The 18,372-nt window shown below is 43.7% G+C and overlaps 1 protein-coding gene across 2 annotated transcripts; it reads left to right on the forward strand.

The window, feature by feature from the left end:
- The first annotated feature begins 62 nt into the window (after positions 1 to 62).
- On the forward strand, positions 63 to 17,568 carry LOC138742682 (uncharacterized protein DDB_G0274171-like). 2 transcript variants are annotated; one of them, XM_069897416.1, is made up of 5 exons: positions 63 to 411; positions 6,561 to 7,274; positions 11,424 to 11,560; positions 14,071 to 14,251; positions 17,352 to 17,568. In XM_069897416.1, the coding sequence occupies exons 1-5, from the start codon at positions 328 to 330 to the stop codon at positions 17,367 to 17,369; spliced, it is 1,134 nt and encodes a 377-aa protein (XP_069753517.1). In that variant the 5' UTR covers positions 63 to 327; the 3' UTR covers positions 17,370 to 17,568. The 2 variants fall into 2 exon arrangements, with proteins under 2 accessions (XP_069753517.1, XP_069753516.1); XM_069897415.1 differs by having other exon boundaries at positions 64 to 478.
- Positions 17,569 to 18,372: the final 804 nt, after the last annotated feature.

Raw genomic sequence — 18,372 nt, forward strand, 5'->3', positions numbered from 1 at the left:
TTTGTGATGTCAAGGGGTTGCTGTGATGTCAAAGGGATGCTTGTGGCATCATAAAGATTTCAGTGCTTTCAGGGTGGCTAGCCTGATTCAGTTGATTTTTTTTCCCAAAGCAAAGGTCAGCACAGTCACTTAACATGGTGCGCAAAGAAATCTTCTTTGGCTAGAGCCAGCATCATGGCGACCCGTCCCCTCAAAAATTTCACCAAACTGGAGTGAGGGGTTGAGCAGGAACCTTGCGACACAACAGCGATCGCGGTCTGCCCGGGGAAAATTCTGGAGCTGAGATCGAGCGCGAACCATGTTTCTCTGCTCCAGCAAATCTGCAAGATGTCTCGGCATAATACTTCTTGGGTTAGCTATTCTCTGCTTCTGCGTGAACGTTTTGCTCTTCTTTCCAAATGGCGACCCAAGGTACGCCAAAAAGAACATTTCTTCCACTGTGTGGTATCTGGGAGGAATTATAGGCTCTGGAATTTTGGTATGTGAAACTCATTCATACTTGTAGTCATTTTCAAAACTGCAAAAGGCAAAGTGTTTTTAAATAAAGGCATAATTAAGGATTTTTGAACAATTGAATGTGCTTTGGTTTTATATCTGTCTGTAAAATAGTGAAATACTGTGATTGTAGTCAAAACACAGAAATGCTGGAGAAACTCAGCTGCGTCTTGCCTCATCCATAGAAGGTAAAGATGTACTCCCAACGTTTCAGGCTTGAACCCTTCCTCAAGGCATGAGGGAAAAGAGACAGGGCATCTGAATTAAAGACTGGGGAAAATGAGAAGAGGAGTACCGTCCATCCAACAGACAAAAGGTGTCAATGGGCTATGATAAAAGGAGAGGTGAGAATTGATTCAGGCTCCGTGAACAAGACAGAGGGAAAAGGGAAGAGTGAGAGAAAGTCGGAGCTAGAGGAAAGGAGACAGGGGATAAAAGCTTTCAGGAAGACTCAGGCCCTTTACCTCCTACGGATGTTGAAAGACCTGCTGAGTTCGACTGTCATTTCTGTGTCTGGAGTAAAATAAGTGTGGAAGTACTTTAAAAGTTTATATATGTGTAGGATTCTGGGCAATGTGTCATGCATTTTTCCCCCTTTCACTTCAGGAATTTTCCATAAGTTCCGGAAAGATTGTTGGTGATGGAATGTAGATTTTACCCCGAGTGTCTGACTCAAAGTGGCAAAATATTCCAAAGTGGGGGAAAAAGAATTGATAGCTTCAATTTGATTAAAACGGGTATTTGCAACAGGCAACCGTGTCGGTGCATTGAGAGTAGAATATCCTTTCAAAGACACCGCCAAATTGAACAGCACAAGCCATAAGTGCCATATTCACAATGCAGTTATATTGCACTTTGGAACACAAGGGGATTTCCATATTATATCATAAATGCAAGTTCCTGTTATATAGCAATTTTAATTTAAAACAAAACATCTCAAGGATTTGCACCTCAGCATAACCAACAAAACAAAACTCATTAAGAGCTGATTAAACATTTTGAAAAGGTATCAACAAAAGATACAATATGGAAACAGTCCCTAATTAATACCAATTTTTAACAGTAACCTTCCCTGGGCGATCTCATTCTCAGGGGATTCTCATCAACTACCTCCAAGTTTTATCACTTAATTACATGTCGGGGGCAACTAAACCATCACCCTGGATGTGAGAAGAATCTGGAGAACTTGGAGGAAATCTTTGCAGACTATGTGCACACGGACAGCACTGGGGTGGGGGAATAGGGGGAGTGAGGAAATAAGGGGGGGGGGTCAGGTTGAACTGGGTTGCTTGGGCAATGAGGCAACATCTCTGTTTGTTGTGCCACTGTCCTTTCCACCGGAGAGGATGGAAGGGGTTGGGGGAAGGTGGGATGAAAGAAAAGACAGATATTTGGAGAGGTTAGTCCAGAATGTAGTTCCCACATAAATGAAGACTGGTCAGCCACCTCCAGTGAACTGAAAGGAATGGGAGACAGGATGTTGTGATAGTCTAATCAAGGGGTTGGTGATGCCCAATCAATTACACAAAGACCGAAGCTGCTGAGACTGAAGGCTTCTATTTACAAGAGATGGACAGCATCCCCATGTTGGTCACTCATGCTGACCCAGACTCGAACTGGGGGCAGGCTTGTGACATGACAGCCTTTATGGGGAAGAAAGGGGGAGGAGTCCCGAGTTGCCAGTGAGAGTGGGGTCAACCAGGAAAGTTCATGACATTTACATATGGCATGCAAATATATACAATAGTGGTTTCATCACAGTTAGAAGGATGATAGCCAAATGCAGGCAAATGGAACGTGCCAGAATACCAATCTAGTTGGCATGGATGTGTGGGGCCGATGGCCCTGTACCATGCTGTGACCTCTATGATGGAGTTGTGTAAGGCAGGGAAAGTTCACAGAAGTGGGAAGGCATGAGACATTGGGGGGGATTTAAAGAAGAGAAGGCAAATTTGAGATATTAAAGGACTGAGACAATTAAGTCAATGGTCATGGATGTGGATAAAACTTGGCAGCAGATCTTTGTGGGAGCTTGGACTAGTGGTTGGAGGTGTACCTTTGAAATAACCATATGTACAGGAGACTAAAGCCTAGATATGGTTTAAATATTTTAATTTTTAAAAAATTTATACATTCACCATGGTATGTATTTCAGCCATTTCAGCCCACGGGCCCGTGCAGCCCAATTGACCTACAACCCCTGGTACATTTTCAATGGTAGGAGGAAACCGGAGCCCCCAGGGAAAGCCCACACAGACACAAGGAGAACATACAAACTCCTTACAGATAGTAGTGGATTTGGGCCCCAGTCCTGGTCCCGATCGCTGGCGCTGTAACAGCTTTGCGCTAACCTCTACACCAACCGTGCCGCCCTGCCAATGTTCCAGTTGGACAAGACCAGAAGGGAAACCTCATGAAACATACTGGGGGTTGTAGGTAGTTGTATGTAATTGGGCAGCAAGGGATCGTGGACCAGAAGGGCCTGTTACCATGTTGTATGTCCAAATTTTTTTAAAAAGAAAGCAATAAAAGCATCTCAGAACATACTGAGAGTAATCCGGGGGCAGGAGATTCTGCTCCTGAACCCTCTTACACCATTCAGATGGTTTGTATTTCTGTCCTGCTCTCTGGGTTCATTGAGCCCTTATCCCCTTGCCTACCCACCATCTACAAACTCATCTCTCCAAATAGGCCTGGGCAGGAGAGAGAGGATTGATTTCCCATTGATGCCTTCTTAATGTGGTGCTGTCTTCCCCAACTGTTCTGTTACCAGTCCACAGAGTCAAGTGGAAATCATGAAGCCAGAAAATGTGAGGTCTCAAATGAATTTATTTTTAAAAAAATTTACATTTAGATATACAGCACATGGTGTCCAATAAATTCACCGAAATCAATTCACCGATGGAAAAATCACTGATCATTTAATTCACCGATGAAAAATTCACCAACAAAAAATTCACGTACAAGATAAATCACCAACCATCGAATTCACCGATGGAAAATTCACCAATTCAAAATTCATTAAAATATTCACCTGTTATCTGGTCCACCCACTCCAGAGTTTAATATAAAACATTATATTATGAGCTATGCCTCTCAAAAATTCATTTTTTTCATTCATTCAATTGTCAGTGAATTTGATGGTCTATTAATTTTCTTGGTTAATTTTAAATTTAGACATACAACAGGCCATTTCGGCCCAAAATTCTTTGCCACCCAATTTACATCCAATTAATCTATCCTCCGGGTATGTTTCGAATGGTGGAAGGAAACCAGAGCCCCCGGGGAAAATCCTCACAGACACAGGGAGAACATACAAACTCCTTTCAGACAGCGCAGGATTTGAACCCTAGTCCCGATCGCTGGCGCTGTAAAGGCATTCATCTAACCACTACGCCAACCTTTCCACACTATATTTCTTCACAAGAACACAATAGTTGGAGAATTTTGGGATGCAAGTGATAAAATACTGAAACAAACTACGGTTAAAAAAAGTTATAGCAGGCTTAAAGGCGAATAAATTTTCAGAGCCTGGTGAGATGTATCTTCGGCTGCCGTGGAGGCAAAGGTGGAGTGTGCTAGACCTGTGAATTAGATTTTGACTTTTCACTGGCCACAGATAAGGTACTAATGTGATAGACTGATATAAGGGCAGCATCAATAAGGCCACTGAGTCTCATATCAGTGGTAGGGAAATTATTGGAGAATAAACTCTGAAGGACAGACTTAATCTAGATTTGTAAAAGCAAGGATTAACCAAAGACAGACAGCATGGACTTGTAGGGGGAGATCATATCTCACTGATTTCACAGAAGTTTTGAAAAGGGTACAAAATGAATCAATGAGGGAGGCACATTTAACTTTTCTCATCTCTTTATTTTTTTAAATTTAGACATACAGCACAGTAACAGCCACCCATATACTCCAATTAACCTAAAACCTTTTCTTGAGAACATTCTTTTGCATCACCGATAAGTAGAAATTCTGCCTGGCCCACAGGGGAAAGAATTCAGGGTTGCATGTGATGTCATGTCGGAACTTGGACAATAAATTGAACTCTGAACCCCCTTATGTTTTGAAGGGTGGGAGGAAACCGGAGCACCTGGAGGAAACCCATGCAGACAGGAGGAGAATGTACAAACTCCTTACAGACAGCGTGGGATTTGAACCAGAGTCACTGGCATTGTGTAGGGAACTGGGATTCACAAGAAATGTCTTGAACTGATGACTGGCCCCGCTTCCTGGCTCCTGCCCCAGGAGCCTGTATATAACCCCTGTTTCCTGCCTAAACCCTGAACCCCTCCAAAGCCTGCTCATAAGCCCGATCAGTGTTGTAAGCTAATAAAAGCGTTAGTTCTCCTTCCAGTCAAGTGTGAGCTTTTATCTATGATACACGCAGTAATAGCATTGCATTAACCGCCACACTATTCGTGCCGCCCCATTACACTAACTGTGCTACCCAATGTTTGATGTAAACTTCCTGGATAAGTAAATACCTTAGAAAAGGTCCCCACATGGAATATTGGTCCAAGAGGTGGGAGCCAGAGCGTATTGGCCAATTGAATACAAAACTGGCATGCTAACTGGAGACAGGATGATGTAAAAGGGTTGTTTTTGTAATTAGGAGCCTATAACGTATCACAGGGATTGGTGCCAGGACCATTACTATTTGTTATTAACCTGAACAGTTTGGAGATGAAAGTCGAAAGGTATGATTAATAGCTCTGTTGATATCACAAAAAAGAATCTTGTTGATGATAATGAGGAAGATAGATGAAAAGGCATGTGGTAAACTTGACTACATTCACTGAGGCTGAGGGCCTTGCAGCAGAGAGTATTGGTGCAATTTACAAAGCATTGGTTGGCCATCAGCTGGAGTATGGTGTGCAGTTCCCGTCTGCTGACCAAAGGAAAAATGTGTTTGCCGTGGAGGGAATGCAGAGGAAATTCACCAGGATATTGCCTGGAGAATTTCAGATCTGAGGAGAGATTGGCTGGCTCTCTGTGGAAGCTGAGGGGGGGGGGGGGGAACGACAAGATTGAGGTCTGTAAGCCCCCATACCCACCCCATCAGAGGCAGAGTTAGGGCTGAAGGGAAGAAATTTCTCCTGATAGTACATGTTTATCACCAGAGTTTAAGGTCTGAGATTGAGGTTCTAAGGAAATAATCGTTCATGCAGGGGATGAATCTGGAACACACTGCCTTGGAGGATGCCAGAAGATCAGATTCACATACGACTTGGTATAAGAGGCTGTTGGCCAAGTGCTAGAAAATTGGCACCGAGTTCAGCATGGTCATGAGGGGCCAAATGGCTGGAGGAACTCATCAGATTGAGCTGAATCAGCAGAGAATAAAATAAGGCCATAATTTTGGGCTGGAGGAGGCCTTCATTGAGATGGAGGATGTGGGGAGGAGAAGTTGGTGTGAAGAGGACTGGGTGGAAGGTGGACGGACAGGAACCCATTGGTGTTGCTGCATTGTCTGATGATCAGGCCAGGACGTGCTGGAGGGTTAATTGCCAATTGTGCATTGCTCTTAGCATAGGTGAGCACCAAGAGAACTAGTGTGGGATTGGGGATTGAAGAGTTGAAGGGCATATGAGATGGAACAGACTACAGAGAACTAGGTGAGGGGGATGGGACTAATGGATGCACTCTCTGAGGCACTATCTTACCCTGTGTCATAAGGTAACAGGTAATACACACCATGCAGGCACAACAGGACACCTTCACCACTCTGTTATCTACAGCCCATTGGCAGACCGCTGATCTGATTATTAACTGGCTCCCACATTTCACCTGGATCCAGCAACCTTTAACCCCACCAACAAGAATTCATCTATCTTTGCCCTAAAAAAAAATCAATAGCCTCAGCTTCAACTGCCCTTGACGGAAAGAGAACTATGGAACTGCCCGGAGGTATTGCCTGTTTCTCTGCAGATGCTGCCTGTCCCGTTGAGTGTTTGCAGCAAATTTTCTTTTAGTTCCAAACAAAAGAAATAAGTATATTTGCAAGGGTTAATGGGGGATAAAGGCTAATGTGTTCTCTTCTTTCTCTGATACAGATGATCTTCCCTGCATGGGTGTTCCTTGAATTCTGGGATACAAATGAATGCACCGACTGTTGCAATACTTTTCGATGTCTGTTGCCCTGTTGGCAAGCCACTGATTGCCAGCAATGTTCTGAGTGTCTGACCTACCAGCCTCGAGCTCCCTATGAAAGCCCCAACTACCAAAAACGCCAGCCACACAAACCCTGCCCTGCCTGTAACTGCAGGCCCTGCCAAGAGTATTCCCCTTGTAAATCCTGCGCCCGCTGCGAGTGCCCACGCTGCCGGGATTGCCAAGCATGCAAGCCCTGTGCCAGCTGTGAGTGCCCGCGCTGCCGGGCGCGGCCGGAGCTCACACCCTGCCAGTCCTGCGATTGCAAGCGCTTCTGCGAATGCCCACCTTGCAGGCCCTGCAAGATTTGCAACTGCCAGCATTGCCGGGAATGCGTGTCTTGCAAACCCTGCCCTGACTGTAAGTGCCAACCCCGCTGTGAATGCAAACCCTGCCTCTACTGTGAATGCAAGCCCTGCCCTGACTGTAAGTGCCAACCCCGCTGCAAGAATGCACCATGCGTTTGCTGCCCCGAAGACTGCACTTGCAAGACCTGCTGTCAGAACTTTTGTGGATGCTTGGGTGCCATCTACCAAGTGCAGCAATGTCCAGCATGTGACTGTAGATGTCCAGACTTCTGCAGGCGCCAATCAAGTATGAGGCTCAGGAAATTCCTGGTAAGCAAAGCAAGCAACAAACTGCAGGTTGTGATTATCTGAAAATTATTTGTTTAAATCAGTGTTTGTCAAAAAATTTCCACTCATATACCTCCTTAAGTAATCCGTTACTAATCATAGACTACCTAAGGTGGTATGTGAGTTGAAAAATAAAGGTTGAGAAACACTGATTTAAATCCATTTTCTCACTCATTGCACTAATTTCAGTCACAGGTTCATTAACGTGCCAAGAATTGGTTGTGGATCTCAGTCTTGCTGCATCCCAGACCCAATCACAAGTGCAATGTTCTAAGGATCGGTTTAGCTGGGCAGGTCTGTGGGAGAATGATTGTCATATATCAGTGTTTCTCCTTCTCTTTCAAAACACCTAGTTTCACTCTGGGACTGCCCCCTCCAGAAGACCCCCACCTCCAGCAGCTGGGACCCCAGTCTCTTGTCCGCTGGGACCCCGTCCCCTTCACAGCTGGGACCCCAGTCAGCTATCCGCTGGGTATCTGCCCCTTTCATGGCTGGGGCCCCAGTTTTCTGTCTGCTGCGACTTCGTCCTCTTCATGGCTGGGACCCTACTGTCTTGACTGCTGGGATCCCATCTTCATGGTTGGAACTCCACTCTGCTGTCTGCTGGTACCCCGTCCTCTACCTTTGGGACTCCAATGCTTCCGTTTCCATTTGCCAATACTGAGACTCCTGTCTATCAATTCCCATCTCACATCCCCTCCCTGATCAAATACCATTCTACTCACTATATGAAACCCTTACTAAGCCATTCTCCTGCTCCCTCACAGTACCCTCTTCCACCTGAGTTTTCAGTGATGACCTCCTCACAGTGGTATTGCACGTACTCTGATCCAAAATCCAATGATTGACTTAGAAAATTCTAGTCTGGCCTTTTGGTGAAAGGCTAAGCAAGTAATCGTATTGATGAGATGTTTTATCTCCTCATTTGAGTTGGAAATAACTTATATCATCTTAAAAATGAGTAGGGCCATGGCCAATACATGGACTCCACTAAAATCTCAGATAATTTGGTCATTGCCATTCTGTATGTATGCACCTGCTGCATTTCATACACTGAAACACCCTCGTGTTTAGAAAGTACTGAAAGGCACTATCTAAATGAAAATCTTTCTTTCCAATAAGTGTGATGTACAGTTCTTAAAACTTTATAGATCTGAAGTTGTTGTTGGGGATTTAGCTCTCCACTGGCCACCGTGACAGAGGTGCACCAAAGAAGAGGTACAAGAACTGCCTAAAGAAATCTCTTGGTGCCTGCCACATTGACCACCGCCAGTGAGCTGATAGCGCCTCAAACTGTGCATCTTGGCGCCTCACAGTTCGGCGGGCAGCAACCTCCTTTGAAGAAGACCGTAGAGCCCACCTCACTGACAAAAGACAAAGGAGGAAAAACCCAACACCCAACCCCAACCAACAAATTTTCCCCTGCAACCGCTGCAACCGTGTCTGCCTGTCCCGCATCGGACTTGTCAGCCATAAACGAGCCTGCAGCTGACGTGGACATTTTACCCCCTCCATAAATCTTCATCCACGAAGCCAAGCCAAAGAAAAAGCACAGTAACAGGCCCATCAGGCTCGCGAACCTGTACTGTCCAAATTCCACAATTAATTTACAACTCCCGTGTGTTTTTGAAGGGTGGGAGGAAACCAGAGCAGCCAGAGGAAACCCACGCAGACATGGGGAGAACATACAAACTCCTGAAAGAGAGTGTTGAATTAAACCCGGGTTGCTGGCACCGTAAAAGCATTGCGTTAACCAATCCTTCCAACAGCTAACAGGCTCTTAACACTTTCCTTACTACTCAAGTGATAAACTACTCCAAAACCACAAAAACAAACCATTTGCTTTATTGAAACATCATCTTTTTCCTCATATTAATTGTAATTGTAAATATTTATCTAGCTTTTATAATTATTATCTCTTTCCATACAAGAATAATTTAATGTATCTTATTATAGTTGCTTTTTTTTTGCAAAAAGTATCTGTTAGATTGCAGTAAGAATGCCGGTACAAATGTATAATGTACTTATGTATATGACAATTAACTAATTGTCATTACCACTGAATAATTAAATTACTGGGCCAATAATGGAGCAAACTTCATGAACAACCAGGAGATATGATTTCAAATAAAAGCACGAATCTGGAGAAACTCCACAGGTTAAATGGTATACTTCATATAGCAAAGATAAAGATACATAACTAATACCTCTGGCTTGGGCCCTTCTTTAAAGTATGAGCAAAAAATAGGCAGGCGTATGAATAAAATGGTGGAGGGGAGGTAGGGAGAGGCGGGAGGAGGACCACAGGGTCTCAGGGAAGATGTGGATAAGGGAGGGAGGGCACAATAGAAAATGGGGAGGGGGGAATGGCTCTGTGAATGGAGAGGGAAAGGGTGGAGAGCTGGAGGAAAGGAGACAGAGGGATAGGAAGAGAGGGAGAATGGGGAGTGATCTAGCAGAATTCCCCAGTTGGAGAACCAACCACTACAGTTAATTAAATACTGTTAAGTTATTTTTCTTTAAATAAAGCTAGTTTCACCATTGTTAATACTGGACAACAAAAGCTTTGTTTCCTGAACAGTTTTGCATCTATTTGATGTATTTTGGCCTGTTGATCACGAAAATCACCTTAAAATTTTCCTATCATGTACTGTTTTTTAGATATAACCTATTTTTATGATTTCCTGTCATATTTTAAGTCTACTACTATATTGTCCACAGGGCAAGCTCTTCTGATCAGTCCAAGTAGGTCTGGGCCTGCACTCAGTGCAGGTGCTGTGCAAATGTTGTATTAGGCCTGGGCATGGTTAGTCAGGGTAGATGCAGACAGGCTATAAAAGCAGCTCACATATACAGAAGCTGTGCATTACATTGATATTGATTGAACACATGTTGATGCACACATTCTTCAGGCAATAGGGAAGTGTGATTGTCTTCAGGAAGATTCAATCCAGCAGAAATGTCTCGTCAATATCGCAACAGCTGAGATACATTCTGTTACATTTGTAGCAAGTGTACATTTAAGGCTCAAAGACACAGCATGACTGCACTTATGAAAGCCTATGAGCTCCACTACTGCTGTAAAATTGGTGACCAAAACAAAACCTGGGCTCTTCACATTTGTTGTGCAACATGTGTAGTCAACCCGAGACCTCAGCATCATCATGTGAATGAACATGCTAAATTCAATAAATGTTAATTTAATGTTTCTTTAACTTTTTACATGATACAGCAAATCCTAAATTATCTTTGTGTTCAGCTTGAAGATGTCGAACATAATCCCCAAACTTTTCAAAAGAATTGTTGTCCAGTGTAACCATGAAATCACTGGATTCTCATAAAGATCTTTTCACTGACTTCAAGGTGGAAATAAGTTGTCCTTGCCTGAGGATTTTCTGTAAGTGTCTGATTTGCTCTCCACAATGGTCCAGCAAATTAATCAACGGCTGTGTTAAAACAGTATAGGAATGAACCTGATGGCCAACTTCAAACAGCAAAGTCACTCTCAAGCCAGTCCACCAGTAAAGTTCCAATGGACTGGAAAGATGGCAGAGAGGAGAAGAATTTCATCTTCCAAAGGGTAATTTAGTAAACACCAGAACTGGTGTCTGCTCGGTTCATAGTTAATCTGCCTGGATTGCATGAGGCTTAATCAACCTCCTGGTTAATTAACACCCAATCAACCACAATTTTCAAATCTTGAATTGGCGCCGACGGTCAACCATCTCCTGTTAGGTGGGATGGGATGTGTGGGGAGTTGGTTCTTGACGATCACCACTCTTTGTGAGATGAAATAACTGGAGGAAGTCCCTTTATCCTTTCTATCATCAACCCCACTGAAGGGGAATTTAATATTCTGTGGAAGTAAAGCATGAAGCACAAAGTAAAGAGCCCTGAAAATGCTGACAAAACACTGCAAAAAAAAAGGTAAATCTGTTATGGAAGTGTCACCTCCATGTTCTTGTCTAAGTTTAGGATAAGGCAAATTTTCGCTTCTTGCCGCACCTCGTTGCTTGTATCTCCATCTTGAGTATCTTCGCTTTGTTTTCAGAGAGGACTCTTGCCTTAGATTTGCTTCTGGGCCGGTTCTGAGCTCTTGGGCCAGTTAGTTTTGTTGTTTATCTCTCCTAGATCTGCGTGGTAATCTTCAGTGTGATTGGAGTGATTGGATCCATGTATGGCTTCATTGTGTCATTTGTGGCATTGGATATTGGCCCATTATGCCGTGTAACACAACTGGGAGAATGGAGACATCCTTTTCACAGAGGGTAAGAGCGGTACTTAGAGCAACAGAGTTCAGTGTGTGGTGACAGCCTTGATTTAATGAGTACCACTTTTGTCTCTGATGGAAGTATTATTGTCTCAAGAACTATCCGAGAAATTTAAGCATGAAACTACCCCCCCCCCACCCCCCACCACCACCCTCTCCCAATGTAACACGGAGAGAGAATGTGAGTTCCAGAGTTAAACAGCATGGAAACAGGCCCTTTAGCCCAACTTGTTCATTGGCTTCCTTCATTCATCCACCTGAACCAGCATAATCTGCCTGTGTTTCTCCCATATCTTTCCTATCCATGTAAATGTCTAATTGTCTTTAAAAAAAAATTATACCCCCCCCCCCCTCTTCAGCTTCCACTGGGAGTTTGTTCCACATACCCACCACCCTCTGAGGGAAAAGGCTAGGTCCCACATTAATATTGTGAAACACAAAAGTCTGTAGGAAAAGTACAGAAATACTGGAGGAGCTCAGAAGGTCTCGCAGCATCCGTAGGAGACAATCTGACATCTTTAAGGTATGAGTATAAAAAGCAGGCAGGCATCATATAAATATTTCCCTCTCACCATAAACATATGCCCCATAGGTTTAGACTTCCCTCCTGTAGGAAAAAAGACTGTGACTATTCACTTTAATTACGTCTCTTGTGATTTTATTTTCCCCTATCAGATTCACCTCAGCCTCCTACGATCCAAAGTAAAAACCTCAGCCTGCCAAGCCTCTCCTCATAACTCAAGCCCTCCGGGACTAGTAACATCCTTGTAAATCCTTTCCACAACTTTTCCTGCATTATTCCGCCCTCCCTATTCTTGGGTGACCAGAACTACAAACAATACTCCAAGTGTGGTCTCACTATTTTATTGGACAGCTGGAATGGAGCATCCCAACTCCTGGTCTCACTGCCCTGGGTGATAAAGGCAAGCAAGTCAAACACCTTCTTCACTGCCCTGTATGGCCACCTTCAGAGAGCTATTTATCCTACCTTGCAGTTTTTCGGTTCCATATCACTCTCCAGTGCCCCGTCCATTTACTATGTTAGTTCTGCCCTTGAGTAACTTATCAAAATGCATCAATTTGCACTGTCTGAGTTAAATTCCTCAGCCTACATTTCCAGTTCATCTAGATTCTTCTTCACTGTATACCACCAATCTTAGTTAAGGTATGAACGCTCTCTCAAGCGCACATAAAAAAATGCTATGGATCTAATTTGATGAAGTAGGACATAAAACATCACAGCACAGAACAGGCCCTTCAGCCCGCGAGGTTATGCCATCCTACATAAACTTATTCCACAACAATCCACTGTACTTGATGGCATATAAGACTCCCTCTCCCTATTTCAGCAGGGAATGTTAAGAAAAAAATCTTTTAGTGTATTTACGGCCTTCTCACTAGGGGAACAGAGATTCAGAATTAGATGGGTTTCCTCAGAGCTGGAGGGCCGCACATGGAGCTCCCTCTGCACCCTCACACCAACCACACTCTTTTGGTCACCCACGGCTCCTTACCTCTCTGCCGAAGCAGCAGTGTGGCCGCAGCGCTGTCCACACCACCAGACATGGAGCGCCCAGTGTAGCGACCGGCTCATCTGCCACCAGACCCGGGTCAGACCACTGCTTCTCCCCAACAATGTTCAGCGCCCATTGCCTGCTGTGCACAGGTCCGCCGGGAAACTGCGGCCGGAAAACAGGAGCCGCGCATACGGTCTGCTGGGAAACTTTTAAAATGTCAACTTTGCAATATAAGACCCGTAGGATATTTTTGAGCCAATTTTGGGGGGAAAAGTAGGTCTTGTATGCTGTCAAATACGGTAATTCTTCCCTACCTCACGTCCATAACGCTCCATTTTCTTACATCCATATGCCTATTTAAGAGGATTTTGAATCGCCCGATTATACCAGCCCCCATCATATAAAAACAATGTACCTCTGACGTCTGCCCTCAATAATCCTCTACTCACCTTAAAGAGAAATCCTCTGGTATTGATGCCCTGAGTAAAAGGTCCTTGCTGTCCACTCTATCGAAGCCCTTTATAACCTTATACATCGCTATAAAATCACTTCTCATCCTTTATTGCTCCAGCTCGATCACCCAGGCAGTCTTCAAATGAACAAAACAAGTAAATTCACAAAAGTGCTGGAGAAACTCACCAGGTGCTGCAGCGTCTGTGAGAGGCAAAGATGTATAACCAACGTCTGCAGGTCAGCCCTTCCTTGAGGCCCGAAACGTTGGTTTATATATCTTTGCTTCCTCTGGATGCTGCAGGGCCTGCTGGGTATCTCTCCAGCACTTTGGTGGATTTGCTGCAGTCACAGCGTCTTGCAGACATTGTTTCACTCGAATGAATGAAGGAAAAAGTAAATGTTTTTGGTCATATACGTAAGTACAATGACAAATTGAAACATATTTGCTGAACCTCACATTGAAAAATGTTCTTTGGCTGTAGATCTGAGTTAATTTCTTCTTAGATTTGCTACCTGTTTTTTTATGATTGGTTGGCAGGAATTACCTGAATGATCCCAACCTATGGAATAGGTGTATGGAGCCTGAAAACGTGATCACTTGGCATGTCAGGTTATTCTCCATCCTGCTGGTGACCAGTGCTGTACAGTTAATTATTTGTGTCGCTCTACTCTTTAATATTCTGCTCGGAATTTTCTGCAGAGATCCCAGATGTTTCAAGGTAAACTCAGTTGGAATCTTTAAAGTGTGGCCAAACTTTCTTAAGAGCCCTTAGTGTTATGTGTTGGCAATGTAATGGCATCCTCTGTTATAGAGAAATGATGCAGGTTTGGTAAAGGTATCATTTCATTCATCCATGAAAGACAATGTTTCAGGCACGGAAAGTGCCACACTTGCACCCACACGTCCTCCCTCATCACCATTCAGGGCTCTAAACGGTCCTTCCAAATAAAGCAACAAATCACTTGTGTATCCACAATGAGTTATTGACTGGATCTAGCGCTCCCGTTATGGCCTTCTCTACGTCGGAGAGACTGGGCGATCGCTTCACTGAGCACCTTTGCTCTGTCTGCACCAATGACAGGGATCTCCCAGTGGTCAACCATTTCAAACCTGGGCTCCACTCCCATGCTGACATATCTGTCCATGGCCTCATGGTGTGTCCGACCAAGACCACCCATAAATTGGAGGAGCAACATGTAATGTTGTGTCTGAGCACTCTCCAACTGGATCGTATTAATATTAACTTCTTCAGATTCTATTAGCCCATCTCTTGTTCTCCCTCTCTTCCCATCCCCTACTTTCTTTCCTCCAGCTCTCCACCCCTTCCCTCTTCATTGTCAGAGCTATCTCCCCTCCCCACTTCCTGGAGTTCCCTCCCTCCCTTATCCACTTATTAACCCTTGCCTTGGACCTGTGCTCTTCCCCTTTCCCCTACCCCTCACCATTCTGTTTGGGCACCTGTCTGCATTTTGCTCAACCCCAAAAGATTGGTTTTATATATATTTATCTTTGCTATATAAAGGACACTGTTTCACCTGCTGAGTTTCTCCAGCGTTGTGTTTTTACTTCAACCACAGTGTCTGCAGACTTTTGTGTTTCACTCCTTCATCAAGAGTGGCAGGTTTTATGTGTTCTCTCGTTCTCCAGCACCTGCAGTTTCTCTTCTTTATCATCATTCGCAGCACATCAACGTTCCCTTGAGAATCACTTGACGATCTTCAACCCCGTTTTTCTCCTTTGCATCTCCAGCGTTTATTAGGAAAGCCATGAGAACTATGCTTTCAGCTCTTGCACAGAGGGTTAGGGGATAGGGGTTAGGGTTCTATTCCTTGCCAAAGGACTTGGACTTCCTGCTACAACATTAAGGGAGTGAGTGCACCATTGTAACATGTGACACCTTTCAGATGGAAACAATCAAGTGGCTGTGTTTTGATGAGCAAAGAGATTGCCCTTGCAGCTTGGACCATACTAATCCCTCAAGCAACATGACGAAAACAAGTTTGCCATGAGATGTGTCCCTCGATGGTTGTGTTTGAGTCTATAGTCGAACTGCTTCATTGTCCTCTGTCTCTCAGATTCATTCCAATGGCTCAAAGTTCAAGTAAAGGGTTCATTGAGTATTTGGGAGAATCATTTCCAAGAATAGCATGTTCTGGAGACTGCCTGACAGCTGGTTCAATGAAAACAAAAAAATCAAAACCCCTCAATAGGTCAGGGAGGGAGACAGAGATGACATTTCAGGACAAGTTGGAAAAGTAGGCAATGAGACCCCAAGATAGTAGCAATCAGAACATGATTGAATGTTACATTCAGTGGAGGGAGACAAGAATATTTCAAGACTAACATTTTCAACTCAAGGGGAACAATTAGCCCACAAAAAATGGACTGGGAAATTGTTTTGGATTAAAATTTAAGATTTTACCTGTATGTTACATTATAATTAGTACAGCGAGAAGAGATCTTCTGCAAGCAGATCAAATGGTTCTCTCTAACATTCATCCAGCTGCGAACAGAGAAAAATGTTATAGCGTAAAGATCAATTAACACCAAGCAAGGGCAGCGGGATTGCACTGTATTGTCGATTATGAAGATGGTTGCCATAGATTGCAGCAGGATCTTGATCGGTTGGGCAGAGGAATTTAATACAGAGAAATATTAGATGATGTATTTTAGGAAGTCTAACATGGGTAAGGCCTTCACAATGAATGGGAGGGCTCTGAGGAGTGTTGTATAGAGGTCTAGAGGTACAAGTACATAGTATCTTGAAACTGGCACTCGAGCGTAGACGGGCAGCACAGACAACATAGCCGTCTTCTTGACGCAGTTATAGTGACAGCAGCCCGAGTTTGAATCTGGCGCTGTCTGTAAGGAGTTTGTATGTCCTCCCTGTGTCTGCGTGGGTTTCCTCTGAGTGCTTCAGTTTCCTCTCACCTTTCATAACGTACGGGGTTGTGGGTTAATTTGGGTGTAATTGGGCAAACTGGGTTTAAATGGCCGAAATCGGCTGTAAATTAAATCTTAAAGATGTAATAACATTTAAAATTTTACATTTAAAATTCAAAAAGGCTTTCAATATGTTGGCCCTCATCAGTCAGGGAATTAGGACAGAGGATGGGATGGCATGTTACACATTCGTGAGGCACCATTTGGAATATTGTGTTCAGTTTTGGTCACCGCGCTGCAGGAAAGATGTTGTCAGCTGGAGAGGTTGCAGACATGGTTTATGCCAGATGTTGCCAGGACTTGGGGCCCTGAGCGAAAGGGAGAGGCTGAGTAGACTGATTTTATTCCTTGGGGTGCAGTAAGATGAGGGATGATCTCGTGGAGGTAAACTATATTTCGAGAGGAGTGAACGCGATCCTTTACCCAGAGTAGGGGAATTAGTGAGCAGAGAAAGTAGGTTTAAATTGGGGGTGGGGTGGGGGGGAGAGAGAGAGAGAGGGGAAGGGGGAGGAGCATAGGTGGATACCGGGGGGGGGGGTGTGGGGGAAGAAGAGAAAGGAGTCGTGACAGGAGGAGGGGGGGCAGAGGGCCAAGGGTCTAATTCTGCTTCATTCCAGATTTTCAGAATTTTTATTTTTGGATAAATCATTTTGTTCAGAGATTTGGTGGCAACTACAGTGTGGAACAGCCTTATGGGTGAGATACCAAGCCTTCAGACATAAGATTTAATATCCACTGGTCTTAAATATTCACTTTAATCTGCTATTGACATCATGTTTGCTTTGAATACTTTAGTTGAACAGATGGCATTTTTTTTTCATGTACTAAGCAACAGTTAATTTTAATATATTATAATCCTTTCTTTCTCTCCCTAGGGCTATGAACAAATTTAACTCCAGGCTGAAGTATGTTCCAGTTAAATCAACACTGGTTTTGTATCTTTTTGGGAAAAAAAGGAGCTGAGAATGGATTTTCTGAGATTTCTATATTATAGAGATATACAATATCAAAGAGATTGATGCATGAAGTATTTTGCCTTTTGAAATTTCTACAAATTTATGATAATAAATCATATTGACATTTTTTTTTAAATCTGTGAAAAGTGAATGTTAGCTCTCACCTCACTTAACCCCTGCCCCCCATGGTTAAGCCTTGTACGTTTATTATTCTGTGTGTATAGAATTTGCTTTTTTTCCAAACATGATTCTGGTTGGAGTAAATATAAAAAGAAATGCTTGTAAAATGAGAAATTAGTTTGCAACTGTTCTGCTTGTTACTAAACCTCAGGCTCAAAACGTTAAGGATTCTTGCTTTGAAGTGGTGTTGGGATGGATATTTTCTGGCACGGATTGAACCATTTGCAAAGTCTGATAGAATCATTAGTTGAGCAGACTGAGATCAGGTAACACCAACCCTGAGAGAAACCCAGCCAACTAATGCTATCACCAAATGTAAATGTTTAATGTTTTGGGGTCTCTACGGTAGCTCTTACTCCCAGAAAGAAACATGAGTACTTTCACGTTGAAAGAGACTCCCAAATACAACTGAGCACGAAGCACCTGTTTAGGATTATCATAGATTATTGTCAGTTGCTCAGCCAATTCGGTGCTTGCATGTTGTCAAGGAATCAGTAATGAAGGCCAGGATCTCATTTGTCCAGAGAAAGCTATGGACGTGAGCTATTGAGGACTGTCTTTGACCTCAGATCAACTCCCATTTCATAACCCCTTCATCACCAAAAATATTTACAATCGCACCCTGCCTCATCCCAAGTGGTGTTAAAAACTTATTCCATGTCTTTGCATTCCAGCCTTAAATGTTCCATCTTTCTCGCCTCTGAACTCCCATTTCGATAAGCCTGAGCCAATTATTCCAACTTGCGCCACCCCCCACTTC

This window comes from Narcine bancroftii, chromosome 9, assembly GCF_036971445.1.
Source record: "Narcine bancroftii isolate sNarBan1 chromosome 9, sNarBan1.hap1, whole genome shotgun sequence".
NCBI lineage: Eukaryota > Metazoa > Chordata > Chondrichthyes > Torpediniformes > Narcinidae > Narcine > Narcine bancroftii.